Source organism: Priapulus caudatus, unplaced genomic scaffold (genome assembly GCF_000485595.1).
Source record: "Priapulus caudatus unplaced genomic scaffold, Priapulus_caudatus-5.0.1 Scaffold438, whole genome shotgun sequence".
In the NCBI taxonomy this organism is placed as follows: Eukaryota; Metazoa; Priapulida; class Priapulimorpha; order Priapulimorphida; family Priapulidae; genus Priapulus; species Priapulus caudatus.
In genome coordinates, this window is record NW_014577499.1 from 61,935 (window position 1) to 77,223 (window position 15,289).

Below are 15,289 nucleotides of genomic sequence, written 5' to 3' on the forward strand. Positions count from 1 at the left end.
CTCACAGAAAATGATTGGGGCGGCACGTCGCCCCTCCCCCCCCCAGGCCCCTCTGTACTACGCCCCTGCTGCACTGCAGTGTGGGTGTACGTACATTCTCCGGCCATGTTTGTTTGTCGTTTGAAGCCGGGCAGCTGTCGGTATAGCATGACCAACCAATTATTCACACGCTATTTGGAACAAGCATTTGGAGTCGCCGCGTGGAAACGTTAAATATTACTCTTGAATTTTTGCAAAAACAAGGTGAAATTTATCGAAAAAGGTCCTATGCAATTTCATTGTGTCGAAATGGTTCTTCTGGCACAAGCCGCACAAAGATAATGATAAAAAATAATGATTTTTTGATAATGAAAACGAATGGAAGAAGAGGGTGCAGAGAAAGGAAAGGAAAGTGGCCAGAGAGAGAAAGAGAGACCCCTCCCCCTCCTTCGCTCATACATCCCTCCCCCCCTACTTCGCTCACAAACCCCTCCCCCCTACTTTGCTCACAAATCCCTCCCTTCATCATCGCGCACAAATCGCTGCTGTCGTGTATATTTGTATCTGTTGATATACATGAAAGTTAAAAGCCTGAAGTGTCTGTCAGTGCGTGTGCATTGGCGAACTATGACGCGTATGCAAATTGCAATTTGTTTGATACTTGTCAGGTGTCACATGCCTGCCTGTAAATAGTAGTCTACCAGTGAGTATCGTGTGTGATTTGAATCACGCATCAAGCTGACGTGAAGGTCTGTATTGTTCAGGAGCTGTGCAAGACATCAGTAACTCAGATGCAGGAAGCGACGATGCAGAAAGCGAAGGACATCCTAGCAGAGGAAGCAGTTCTCTTGCACCAAGCTATCGACGCACAGGTGAGACTGTGCAGAACTTATCAATTAGAACGACAGCCACGCTGTCCCAGAACAAACATTCGTCGTCTTCTACAAGTTAACTCTGAATGGCTAGGAGTGGTTACTGAGATCATATAGGTTGATAAAGTCAGATGCCGCCACACCAACGATTTCAAGATGTGTAACGTATTTTGTGCCAGTCAAAATCTGATTGGTTATTAAAGTCGGGTACAACTTGGTCTCTAGTTACAAACACTAATGTCTGAATTCTGGTAAAAAGGTTTATGTGTGAGTTGTTATTTGTGCTGTGTAGATGATAACTATGTAGTGATACCATTTTGGGTAACAGCTAGAAATGTAGACTGACGTTTGATTCTGAATGCTTTTGCAGCAAAACAACTTGAAGGTAGATCTAGAAGAGGACCGCAACAAGAATGAGGAGAGATTGAAAGAGGCTCTGGAGTCTTCTAGGAAAGAGCAACAGGTTCCGTGTTCTAATGTTACTAGCAGTAATATCGACATCTGTCCTAAGCCCCACATTACTAATATAAATCAATTTGCAATAACCGTTTTAATGTTAAGATAACACATTTCTTTAGCTCTACCGATGAAATTAAATCGAGGAAAATTGAAAGAATTTAAGCAATTGTGTAATTGCTTTTAATCATGATATTATAATTATTTTTTAATTAAATAATACGTTTTTACTTAATGCGGGGGATCACAGTTCCAGTTACATGTTGCTATTCCGCGTTCCGAACAATAAACTCCTCTCATTGTCGTTCAGGAAAAATTTTCAGCCGACATGGACAAGGAGAAGGATAAGCGCTGGGAGGCAATCAGCAAGGCGCTTATGGAGGAGCGGGATAACAGCAGGAGAGCCGTGGAGACAGTGGCGCAGGAGGAGAGAAGCAGGAGCATCCAGATGGTGGAGAGTGAAAGGGTAAATTTACACGTGAGATTATGCCATCCGATAGAGCAGCCGGTCACTGATCCAAGGTTGAACAAAATGTGAAACAATAAGCTCACGCATACTAATGTATGCATGTTAAACACTTACGACATTGCAATTCTAAGATTAAACATTGGGTATGCTTGATCTAGCAGCCAGGAACATACGGGAAGGATGAAGCAGACTGCTTTTATGCCACAGGTTGCAGTGAGTTTCAGTTTTACATCTTCCCGTGTGTAATTAACTTGCTGTGATGTAACGCCGTGGTCTACTGTTTTCAGGAGAAGTTGTTGCAGATTTGTGAAGAGGAGAGGTGGAAGTCGGAGAGAGCACTAGAGGATGCAATGCTGGACGAACGCAAGAGAAGTCGGGTGAGATTCACACACGCCTTACATTAGAGTGCAATCTTGAGTTAATTAATACATTGATAAATAAACCACACAACTCTTTTTTCGTATATTTAAAAGCACATGTGGCAACAGTTGGTCATGTATTAGAAATGAGATTTGCTATGGGAAACCGAAGTTAGAAATATTACATTGCATGTCCTGGTGTTTTTAATGGCTGCAGAGAGCTTTAGAGAAGGCAGTGCTGGAAGAAAGGAAAAGAGGTAGAGAAGCAGTCCAAGACGCTCTCCGCTCTGTCAGAAAAAATATCCACGTGTACATCAAGGAACAAAGAAAGGTAACATCTGTTCACTTGTCTGTATGCGTCAGTAGTATAATCAACGAAGCACAGTCGTAATGTAGTTACAAATTGCATTGAATTACTACAAGGTAGATGCAAAAATACACGGTAAATGCAACTTGTTCTTGGAAAGTTGACTTTTTTGAGCTGTATTTTGCATTTTTGCGAATATGTACTTTTAGGCGGATGCATTGCTACGTCAGCGCAACCTGGTGGCTCTGGATGTCTTCCTAGAGGGTGCCAAACAACAGATGCAGGTTCTCAGTTTAGAGGTGAAATCATACACAGAGCAAGATCAAGAGATCGAACTTCTGAGAGCAGAAATTGCAGAACTCGAGCAAGAAGGCAATGATGACATCCAGGCTGATTCTGATAGTGAAGGTGAGATAGAAGACAAGAAAAAACTTGAAGAGAGGCGGCTGGAAAGAGAGCTCATAATCGAAAAGAGAGAGAAAGAAAGAGCTTCTCCATCAAAAGATGCCAGCAACAAAGCAAGTGGAAAGAAATCTCCATCGAAAGAGAAATCTCCATCGAAAGAGAAATCACTTTTGTCAGAAAGCAAGGATGTAGAGGAGAAAGAAGGCTCGCCAACATCAAAGACAAAAACTGAAGGGTCTCCCGAGAAGTACCAGACAACGTTGTCAGTCACAATGGAACAGAAACCGAAGAGTGAAGTAGATGCAGAGAAGTCAGCAGAAACAAAGACATCTCAGGCGACTACAGAAAAAACCACCGTAACCAAAACCACTTTCGTGAAAACCGTAGCTGTTGGTGCAAAAAATGAGGTTAAAAAAGAGGCGAGTAAAGTCGTTGAGGATGACGACAGTGAAGGTGAATCGTCCGAAAGCAGTTCAGATGGTTAAATTTCCCGGGGTTAATTACAAAAGGAGTGCGGGCATATAGATAAATGTACTGATATAGCATAGCAGTAAGAGGTTCTATATCAAACTCCACTACACATTGATTATGCAAATCTATCATGATAACCTCCGGAGTAACATAATAACCGATCTGTTATTATCTCACTCCTGATAACATATATTTCGTGGGTGCATGTTTGTCATGCTACCTTTATGTAATGAATTATGCATCCTCTCTTGCATCTCGGTAATCATGATATACACATATGCATATCATCATTCTCGTGATGCATGTTACGTGTTAAGTTATTGTTATTGGCAGCAATGTTTGCCAATGTCGAGTGTACACCTACAAATAGAACTATATTGTGTTGTCTGTATTTTATCAAAGTTTTAAAATTTATATAATTGTACTGACGAGAGATGAAGATGTCCCATAGATAGTACGTTCGTTCTCTGATGTGTGATCATAGTTTAACTGTTATCTGGAAATGCAATGAGCATATACTGAGTATTTGCCCTTAATGTGTATGTGCTACACGTGTCACGTGTGGTGTTTAACTGCATGGGTGCTGTCAATGACCGGTGTCCTCTCAAAACCAGCGTGCCTTTACTGTGAGTAACTGTGTCTATGTCTGCGTGTGCAATTCAATGTTAGGAGGGTAGTTGGAGAAAAACGAGATCAACTATTGTCAGTGATCAAAAAAGTATGTAGACGTAACGGCGCTGCGTTTAAAATGTCTCGTTTTACGGTGTGAGTTTGTGCTGTGTAACTATGCTAGGTTTAGTATAAAACTTATGTGGGAACGTGTTTGTGCATGAGTTAAGTTAATACACTGATATAAGGGCATCATGAATCACACTTACACCTGAGGATGCCTGCTATGGTAACGTAGCAATGTGCGTTCGATAGGAGTAAGTTAGTTGAAGCACTCGTAGCATTAATGTGTGAAGCTATAGCTAAATAGCCGTCAGTACAATGTATGGAACACATGTTGATGTTTTTGTCGTTGTCATAGATACTTATTAAAATAATACTTCAAGTCTTGTCACAGCTGCCAAGGGAATTAGAAGGGAAAAGGCACGTGTATAGATTTGCAGTAGTCTTCAGTGCAGTTGGATTTTTGTTTGTTAAATATAATTTATTAGCAAATTAACGTTGTGTGATGATATAAAGTTTTCTCTAAACATATATATATATATATTCCTACATTATGATTGTTATCATTATCATGATAGAGCATTGTCTCCGCGTATTGTAAAACTACAGTTTTATTTGTCATACAAAATTAAACTGGATGTGGTATATATATCATATAGATCGTGATGGGGTTTGTGCAGAATTACTTTAGCAGCTGTTCTCTCCAAAAACTCTGAAAGAATGAATTAGAGTCAGTCCAGTGTGTGGCAGCTTGAATATTAATCATGCCAGTATATATGTCATATTCCGTGTGAGCAGTATAGTTTAATATTATGTGCATGCTGATTACTATATTAGTATTAGCTTATGGTGCTAACACTGGATCAATCTGTATTATTGATTGTCAGAGTAAAACATGCGAAACTTCGTGTTCTTGATATTATAAACGCGTTTTATGGCTTGATGTCATCTGAGTTTACGACTATGCTAATGTTTTAATCTGTTTTTAAAGCAGTTTAATTATGAGAAAATAGTAATTTAGTGAAATAAGATAGCATTGATAAACACTCAAGTACAGATTTATGAGTAATTGTGTAATTAGAGTAATTAAAGTGTAAACATATTTTACACGCGAATGACTCTACATTGATACACAGAAAACCAGTGATTTCTGCTAAAGAAACAATGGGACCAATTTTTGGCATCTTATAGCAACTAAAACGTTGGTGAGAATGTACTTCGTTTCTGCTTCACTTTGCGGCCATATTGGTACATTATACATATTATCATGAACATATATGTTTTCATACATATGCCATGAGGATGCTTCGGTTCATAATATCACTTAGGTATCGAATGTGAACTGGTAATTACCCTGCAGTTACACAGCGATTGATTTCCAGCAATGTAATTATTACGGAATCATATACTATTCACACAAAGTTAATTAACGGTAATTTAAACTGAACGCAGCAATGTCACAATTGCAATTAATGCTAATTTTATGCTATAAAAAACGTGATACAAATACATCGATGATTATTCTCATCTGATCTATGGAACCAGACATCATACACCATGGCGATACCATCCGCGAGAGGGGAGTAAAGAAGTGAGGAAGAAGAAACGGAGAGAGGCGAGTATATATATGACATATATATACATATGTGTATATATATATATATATATATATATATATATATATATATATATACATATGTGTATATATATATATATAATATATATACATAGCGCCCGAGAGAGGTACAGTGTGTGTATGTATATGTGTGCGTGCGTGCAGAGAAATACTGCGAGAGAGAGAGACAGACAGACAGAAAGAGAGAGAGTGAGAGAGAAAGAGGGTGAGCGGAAAGGCGAGAGAAGTAACTGTAAATTATATTAGAAGGAATGTGTGCATCCGTGCCTGTTTTTGCCGTTTGCGCTATATTTACGTTGCAGCGACGTATACGTGTAAGTGTTTATGTATTTGCGAATTTTAATGTGCTTCTAAAACCCTACAGAACCCAGCGTGGTAAGGGATTTGTGTTTGTAAATAATTATTAATGTCTTTCTAAATTAATAGTAGCAGATTCGGCTGTGATTGCCGTACGTGTATTTGAATGGTATTTACCAGAAAGTTTGTTGTCCATAGCGAGCTACACAAACAGCATAGCACACACGGTAAATGGTAAATGTGCTCTTTTAATTTGTTTCAGATTAACCGTTCATTAAGATACTTTCGTTCGTTCGTTCGTTACGTTACATAAGACGACATAGGCAGAAAATAAGAGAATAAAGAAGAACGTGTGTGATCCGCTGGAGCTTGATATGAAGAAAAAATAAATAAACCATTTAGATGTAAAATAAACAAAGTTAATGTAGTAATTCAGCTACACATTTTATTATGAACATGTGTTCTCATACATATACCACGAGGATGCTTCCGTTCATGTTCATAATATCACTTAGGTATCGAATGTGAACTGGTAATTACCCTGCAGTTACACAGCGATTGATTTCCAGCAATTTAATTATTACGGAATCATATACTATTCCCACAAAGTTAATTAACAGTAATTTAAACTGAACGCAGCAATGTCACAATTGCAATTAATGCTAATTTTATGCTATAAAAAACGTGATACAAATACATCGATAATTATTCTCATCTGATCTATGGAACCAGGCATCATTACTATCAAGCTTACAGTCAGGAAACACACAACATACGAACATACTCTCAATCACTACTATGATCACTTTACATTGGCTAAATATTTTCACACAATCCAGTTAGGCTTTCTGAGTGGGATGCCTTTTCTTCTGCATGTCACTCCACACATTTACAGACACATGCACACTGTTATTGCTATTAAGTGAATGCGTAGAACCATCTATACTACACTTGGACTTTGCGTGACGACACATTGCCGCATTATTTGCCGTTAGCGTGCGAATGTCGACTTCACTGCATGACGTAGAGAGCTGATCGACTTACTCCTGGACCTGCACACATAAATATGTCAACTATAGATAAAAACGCATTGATAACTAGAGGCTTATTCATCTTATTTTCATCTATACATTGGTGTATAAGTTTGATAAATATCAAGTAACATGGGAATATTATATAGTAGTAGTATATAATGTATTTATTAATTGTAGAAGAAATCTCTATATAAAAGGTAACCCAGGGTTCTCCCCAGGATGAAATTCAAACAGGGGGGAGGGGAGGGAAGGGGGAGGGGGGGGGGGTTGGGTCCGGGGCGCGTGTTTTTTTACCATACCACTAATTAATGCGTAAAATCGTCACTACACATAGACGGTATTTGGGGTTCTTGTATATATAAGATAGCCGAGTCGTTGTACAGTTAGTGTTGGGTGTGGGACAGGTTGACTGTTTGTACTTGTGCATGCGTGGCACGGTAAAAATACACGTACCGGGTGTCCTGGTCGAATGGAAATTCTTGACGATCGATTCCTCGCTGGCAAACTTTTATTGTGGTGGAATTTAATCGGGCGGAGGTATTTTAAACGTGGGCGCAACGATTGAAACAGGGGGGAGTTTTCCCAAACGGGGCGCGCGCGCCCCGTTTGCGCAACGTAGGGAGAACCCTGTAACCCACTATCATTAAACACCTTCATCTATAAACGAATACCAACGAAATTGCTGTGCATATTATTCTTGTGAAGCTAGTCAGAACCTACAAACTTGATGGCATTCACAGCAGTAGCTCTAGCAGCTATCAAATAGCAGATTATTGAACTAAAATGGTAACTGCTATATGTAATACTCACAGTCCTTTACGTTTTAACTTCTCATTGAGTGCCAAATTCGATGAGCTGATAGCCTTACTCATGCCCAGTGGCGTGAATGGATTGTTTTCCTTACTGGACTGGCCATTCCTTAAACAGACAAAACATTGCATGAAAGCCATATATTGTGATACTATATTCATACGTTACAGGAACTAGATGGCATATTGCCAATGATGACAGATTGGCATGTACATCCATCATATTAGATACACTACAAGACAAGACGACAGTCTCAACGAATGCAATGACACAATTACATAATTTAATTACTTACCTCACTTTAAAACTGAATGATGTTGTCCTAGACATGTACCCCGGCTTGTCATTATCTGAAACAGAAACTAACCTCATATATACACAGATATTAAAAACTTGCATTGCTAATACGTAAAGATAAATGATAATAGGTCATTATTAGGGCAACTATGTGTCCCTTATGTCACGCTTTTCTGCAAACACTCTAGTCTAACAACCATATATGATATCGTAGTATATACTGCTTCAGTTGCGATCTGAAATAGTAAATACATTTAAATATATTTTAAACCTACACATACAGAGTTAAAGAGCTGTTAATTAATGTTAGTGTTTCAGTACCGTTGTGAATGATAAATGCTCATACCATGCACGGAGGCCTTCTTCGCAGACGACGGCTGTCTGTGATTGTGTTCGCTCAGTGGACTCCTTGTGAAGTGCTGTGGACCAGTGGCTGTCCTCAGATGCTTGGTAGCGGGTATCTTACTGGGTATCAACGACGAAGCCCTGGCGAAAAATAAAGCGACATAAAACATGAAATTAATTCAATTATAGTAATAAGTATAAATAATAGTTATTTTATATCACAATAATCAAGCTGCAAGTAGAAAAAGATTTGCACGTTAGTAAAACAAGAAAACGATGTCATGATTTCAGGAAAAGTTTCATCAAATATACAGAAACTACGACATGGTCTTCATATCTTTTCAATGCTCTACGAACAGAAAATAAACTCAGTAGTAAATATGTTCAAACCTGTTGAATCCTGTAAGGTGGCTTGATGAGTGTGTCATCTTGAGAGACTTGCTAGCTCCACCAGACCTCCATGCACCGGGTTGATTACTAGCAGGCAGGGAAGCGAAGGTCACACGACGATCCGCACTAAAAGAGTTCATCAAAAAGATGTAATGATGCGGACAAGAACATAATAATAAAGGGAAATTAACATAAAATCTACCATATACTACACGGTTTAGTAAATATGAAGTCTATCAAATACATCTTTTCATTATACCGTTGATCGGCTACGATTTCAGAATTGACACTCGTACAGTTCTTGCCAACCTTCTCATGACCTCCCACCCCTTACTAAACACTATCGTTACTCAAAAGTACCACCGTCAAAAGACCATTGATGGTATAGATCGATATCCATCGTACAAAATAATATCATACATCTAAAAATCTATTGTAAAATCTATCGTAAAATATAATACACATGATCTGCACCTATTGTCTGGGACTTGACTAGAAGACGTCGCGACGCGATTATTGAAGTTCTGGTCGCTGCCGCGTCTCACCGGCTGCAGGGGCGACGACACCGGCTGCAGGGGCGACGACACCACCTCCGCAAACGTGCGCGGACCTGCCGGGCTGCCCCACGCGCACGATGACTCGTCGTCCTGAAACGTCATCGAGCGCACCACCTTCGGCCGCGCCTCTCTCCCGCCGGATGCTGGATCGACGTCTGCTGCTGCAGCCGGTCTCTCCTTCGTTACCGTGCCGCTGTTCATCACGACGGGGTCGGTGACGACGATCGAGCCGTCGCCGCCAGCGACCGCAGGTTTAGATTTGGTGACGGTTCCGTTACTAACTGCTGCAGGTCTGGATTTGGTGACAGTCCCATTGTTAATGGGGATGGGGTGAGATTTGGTGACAGTACCATTGTTAATGGGAATAGAGCGGGATTCGATGACAGTTTCGTTGCACGTAGCAACAGATTCGCACGTAGCGACCCTTCTGCCTGCGGTGATGACGGGTTCCGGGAGATCAACATCAGCAGCGTCTGACGCTGTTAGTTCTGCACTCGCAACCTGTTCAAATGTTTCGTTCAGCCGCCGCACCGGAGATAGTTCCTCGCAGACAGGCATCGCCGCTTGTGATGGCGACACTGACACCACGTCGGCCGTACCGTCTGCAGTCAAGCTACTACTAGACCGCTCACCGCACAGCGTTGATCTATCAGAGACGACTATTCGCTGCCCGCAAGCTGCTGCTGCCTCATCAGGTCTGTCCGCACTCACACACACGGCAACAGCTGCTGTCTGCTCCCGTAGTAATGGCACCCTCCGTGGGGTTCCTAGAGCAGGACTCGGCTGCCATTTGTCCTTGTTCTGGGAACCGTAGATAGTGAGTTTGCGCGGAGTGAACGCATCACTGTGCGACGCGTCCTCCAGTTTGATGCGCCTCGGAGTGTGGAGGTTCGGTGATGGCTTCACCGCCGGCTTTGTCGTAATCGTAGATGAGTCGTCGTCGCCTGCGGCGGGAATGTGGATATATGGTGCTGCAGTCGTCTGCTGTGCGGGCGGGCAGCCTGTATGCGCATGTGATGTGTGCGACGCATCAGTTTGTCCATGTGCCACTGGGGTTATACCTGAAACCAGAACGGTTTTAAACTAAGCAACACTTCGTTGGTAAGACCGATCAATGCAATGCCATTGGGTAAGACAAACACCTTGATCAGTCTAATCAAGTATTATACACGCATTCAACCTGCAAACTATTCACACACGTTTACAAGATTCTGCTTCCCTAGCTTCGCTGACGTTCTGTTCTCACAGCGCAGAGAACTTAATTGTGATTATGTTCACAAACCTGCTCGACACGTGGCTCCCTCGTGCGAGTTAACATTCAGCTCCGCGGCACCAGGAGTCGCCACATCGCCCCGATCGCTCAGAGTTAACGCAGAGTCGTGCGTCTGCTGTGTATTGATCGCTGCCACCACAGGACTGCCACCTGGTGGCGTCGGAGCCACGGTAACGCGCCTCCTCGTTGACGACTGCCTCGCTGTAACGAGACATAACATGAACTCATCGCACAAAGCCACGTGACCTGTCCGTCTGTGTCGAAAGATAACCGTGCTCTCTTCCTTACCACAGCTACGTCGGGCAAGCTGCTATGAGTCTGTACACGTTCTACACACATACACGCCAGAATGTCAACGTTGAGGCACTTAACTGCTAAGCGTTATATTTAGAACATCCTATTGCAACAATAATTGGCTAAAGCTGACTGTCAATATTATAAGTTAATGAGCTAATGACATGCTTAAAAATATAAACGTAAAATGAACATTTAAAAACAGCCTTCAGAATGACGTTGGCTTATGAATTTGTCAAATACTTTACTAAAATAGTTAAGATCATAGTATTAGAGGCACATATATTTGGTACAACTCGTGTACAATTTTAGTACAACTGGCAATTAAAAATTACTTTCGAACCTCAACTGCTCTATGACGCAGAATTTACATGCCGTACAGCATACACAGCTATTCTTCAAATTGTGTGCAATCGTTACTCAAACACTCACATTTTGGAGTGTGGAGTGAAGAACTGGGAACTAGAGGCAGGTCAATCAACGAGGCGATATCCAGTATGGAGCCATCGTCTGTAGTTTTGCAAGGCTGGTCAGCCCAAGCAATCTGCTGACTTGACACCACCTCTTCCTGGATTCTCTCAAATGTCATCTCAAGATCTGATGCCACAAGGCCGTTTCCTTTAAGGATCATGAACTGGTGCTTCGTGTAGCCAAGCAGTGAAGCCACAAGCCTAAGCAAAAAATAAAATATTTGCTTAATCTTATGAAGTTACGTGTGCACTTGCTGTAAATATATATATACTACATTTATTTAGGCTTCACAGTGCCTAGCTTCATCACTATCTAAGACTGTAATGATCGTTTGCACACATGACAATTACACACTGTCCATCTGCAAAGTAACAAACACCGAGGGAAGGTACACCACATTTTCCAAGGTAAGGCTTTGTCAACATAGCGTGGTGAGCCTGTGTTTAGTAGCCGAAATCTAGAAGCTGACTGCAAGCATTATCGAGCATGCAGGCGTAGTGTGGGATTGGTTTACAGGGCTGTCTCACACGACCTCACCTTTCCTGCTGCTGCGACTCACGCTCTCGTGCCTTGATGAAACGCTTGAGGAATCGGACGCTCTGACGTGAATCCCTCAACTCTAGTTCCAGCTGCCTCGCACGCAGGCCGCGATCCAGTACCTGAGAAAAAACAAACCATCAGAACACTGTTGCCAGAATAACCAGCATGGAGTTTCAAAGAAATGAACTTCATGCATATGTATAGGTGATCATTCCAAGAATATTAGTCAGAATGCACTCACAATGAAAATGCATGAAATAAACCTATCGACGCTTGCAGTTAATATTGGTCGCTACATCTAATACTGCACAGAGTAACTTCTGCACAGTGGGTGCAACCAGCAGACTCGTGATATTCAAACTTCCACATCTGAGACGAATTCCATCCTGATTTCTATTGGTTGCCCCATCAATGACCATACATACCTCTGGTATTTCCCCATCATCATTGATCTGGGTTAGCTCCTGTTCCACGCGCGCCAGCCATTCTCCGTTCTCCCCTAGCGCTCTCGTCGATTCGTCCATCACTGCTGAGAGCTTCTGTCTCTTCGCTGCAGTCACATCTTCAAACAGCGCGAGCTTTTCGTTGAGCTGAAAAGTTACAACGCCAAGGCATCATGGGCCACGAACTACATCATGGAAGATTTTACATCATGCAGTCACATTAGGATACATTCTTGTTGCTAAACAGGTTGTGATAAGTATAGTTACTACTGCACAACATCCATAGTAATCGATTATTGAAATTCATCTAGAATCACAAGACGTGAGGCAAAGCATATATGGAGAATTTGCTGAATATACCAACTGTGAAACACAGATATAGACTAGTGAAGTAACTGAGTAACTTGAAGTGATAACTAATGCCTCTTAAACGCATTACTAGCTACGTTCTATTGAGCGCAGCCTAGACAAACGATACCCACCTGGGTGATTTTGTTAGGCGAAGTAGCAATTAACGAATATCTGTGCAGTTGCGTCTTTCTCTTGTGCAATCGGTACTGCAGGTCTCTATCTACACTCTCACAGTCCAGCAGTTGCTTCCTGAGCTTGATACGATCAGTAAACACACTAGCCAGAATGCCTTGCAACCTGTAAATGTATACCGAATATAACTAATCACAGACACAAGTCAAACAACCTATCAGTCGTGAAAAACATCCATGCCGAACAAGCAGGTATATTCCCAACATGACCAAGTAAAATCTCACAGTACAACAGTACTACAGAACCTGAAACTAATAACCTGTTATCAAACACCAAAAAAAAGTGTTAAACACCTACAAGAATAGCCATACTCATTATAGTTTTGCTCATTATGAATCTTGTTAACAAAGTAAAACATGTTGTTACAAACATAGATCTATGAACAAGAATAAATTATTGTGTAGAGGTTGATGACTATTAACTACAGTGATAGTCTAGCCGATATCATAGTTTCATTATTTTACCACAGGCACGTAGACTGAGCCCCTGGAAATATATATATATATATATATATATATACAGGGTGCAAAATTAGCAGAAGTCCAGAGTCAAATACTCCCTGATTTAACATATGCAGGAATCCGTGTGACTCCCTGAAAATTCTGCCATACTAACTAACCTCGTGGAATTACCGTATTTTTTCAGCTAATGTCCAAAGAAAATTTGGCAGATATGCAACCGCATAAATCTTAAAAATAAGCACATGCGTTATCTTTAATTTTGAACCTCAGACTGCGGACTCCCTCATTTTGGCTGCGGACTCCCTCTTTTTGATGGTAGGCGAGTCCGTTGGACTCCGCGTGTTAAAAAGTAAATTTCTACCCCTGTATATATATATATACATATATAAATATCAGTGTTGTAGTCGAGTCGCGCACCCCCCGAGTCCGAGTCCGAGTCGAGTCCGCACCCCCGCGAGTCCGAGTCCGAGTCCGCGCCACCCGAGTCCGAGTGCACACCACCGCGAGTCGAGTCCGAGTCCAGTTTTGATAAAAAAAAAGGGGGGCACAGACTGACAAGGCCCATTCACTTCTATGTATGTGTTTGTTCAAAAATGGGGGGGGGGTGTTTCCTGTCCCTGGATCTGTCACTTGTTTGCATAAATAGAAAGTACCCATAAAAACTTGCATAATCGACACTTTTGGGACCAGCATATTTGTGTCGACTTAGGAAAATAACGTGTTGGAAAATAAAATAAATTAAATAAAAATTGTGCATTATGCATTTGTACGCTACGAACATTTCTATTGTATGTAGAATGTAGATTAGTGGCAATCATCCGACTTGGCTTATGAGATTGATCTGGGAAAAAGCACAACCGTGCATCGTAGACATTCGAAGTGTATAGTCAGCCCGAAAACAGCAGAGAAAACGAGCTCATACATAGCGAAACGTGTTCAAGAGCTAACGAGAGATCCATTGTTTGTGAGATGATGTAACGGCTGAACAACTGGTAGCCGAGAGGAACAGAGGCAGTGAGACTTAGTACCTACTACCTAGTACCTACTACACTTCGAAGTGGTAGAAGGTCATACTAGTAGTACCTACTAGTACTGCGCACATAGGTTCATGACATCATTTTACACCTTTCTGACTTATAATTCACTTGCTGCCAGCCGCAGTAGACGATTGATTAACCGCGCGCCTGTGTACATTATTCTATGGGCCGTGGTTGAATACGAATGATGCGCGTGAACTCGGCCCCGTGCGATTTAAAGCCGCGACAAACCGATCTATGACTCCTGCTCACTATGTATGTAGTGGCCTCGAGACGGTCTCGACCCGCAGTCCTCGAGTTCCGGAGGCTCGAGTCCGAGCCCGAGTCCGAGTCATTGCACTCGCGAGGCCGAGACCGAGACCGAGACCGAGACAAGGAAAACGGTCTCGAGACCCGGTCTCGTGACCAAGACTGTCTCGAGACCTACAACACTGATAAATATCATATATACATATATATACAGTTCTTTCATTGTACCTCTTAATCTCCTCGACTGCCTGCGACGGTGTTTCCCTCTGTCACAGGTGGCGCCATCTACTGTCGAGGGCCGCACTCCTCACAAGCCGTGAGTTTGCTCTTTAGCTCTGTGACCTCTGCTCGCAGCTGCTCAATAATCTTAGTGTAGTGGTGATGTGGAAGTGCACGTTATGTACGTTACGCTTCAGCTGAAAAATCACAAGACGATTCAACGTTACCGTATATTCTTCTTCTTCTCGGACTACACTACACTCGTCCTAGCCACTGGCAGCAACAGCAGACTGACACGGTGGTTGAAAGACTCAACATTCTCCATGGCTACAGGCTCTGGTAATAAGGCGATTCCAGGAGATGTCCCATAGTCTGGTCCCTCCTGCAGTCGCGCATTCAGTTG

At 42.0% G+C, this 15,289-nt stretch overlaps 2 protein-coding genes across 4 annotated transcripts in view; one reads left to right on the plus strand and one right to left on the minus strand.

The window, feature by feature from the left end:
* Positions 1-4,943, plus strand: part of LOC106810404 (coiled-coil domain-containing protein 91-like) — a 21,164-nt gene extending 16,221 nt beyond the window's left edge. Inside the window, exons 4-9 of the mRNA XM_014813751.1 lie at positions 744-851; positions 1,222-1,314; positions 1,618-1,773; positions 2,064-2,153; positions 2,353-2,466; positions 2,652-4,943. Coding sequence (XP_014669237.1) covers positions 744-851; positions 1,222-1,314; positions 1,618-1,773; positions 2,064-2,153; positions 2,353-2,466; positions 2,652-3,332 — 1,242 coding nt within the window. The 3' untranslated portion in view covers positions 3,333-4,943. The remainder of the gene's footprint in view (positions 1-743; positions 852-1,221; positions 1,315-1,617; positions 1,774-2,063; positions 2,154-2,352; positions 2,467-2,651) is intronic.
* Positions 4,944-6,328: 1,385 nt separating this feature from the next.
* Positions 6,329-15,289, minus strand: part of LOC106810403 (kinesin-like protein KIF18A) — a 21,558-nt gene continuing 12,597 nt past the window's right edge. For all 3 annotated transcript variants that reach the window (XM_014813747.1, XM_014813749.1, XM_014813750.1), the window contains exons 11-21: positions 12,860-13,025; positions 12,360-12,524; positions 11,932-12,053; positions 11,356-11,594; positions 10,639-10,830; positions 9,274-10,417; positions 8,800-8,925; positions 8,411-8,550; positions 8,063-8,117; positions 7,768-7,875; positions 6,329-6,975 (exon numbers count right to left, since the gene is read on the minus strand). In XM_014813747.1, the coding sequence (XP_014669233.1) occupies positions 6,915-6,975; positions 7,768-7,875; positions 8,063-8,117; positions 8,411-8,550; positions 8,800-8,925; positions 9,274-10,417; positions 10,639-10,830; positions 11,356-11,594; positions 11,932-12,053; positions 12,360-12,524; positions 12,860-13,025 (2,518 nt within the window). In that variant the 3' untranslated portion in view covers positions 6,329-6,914. The remainder of the gene's footprint in view (positions 6,976-7,767; positions 7,876-8,062; positions 8,118-8,410; positions 8,551-8,799; positions 8,926-9,273; positions 10,418-10,638; positions 10,831-11,355; positions 11,595-11,931; positions 12,054-12,359; positions 12,525-12,859; positions 13,026-15,289) is intronic.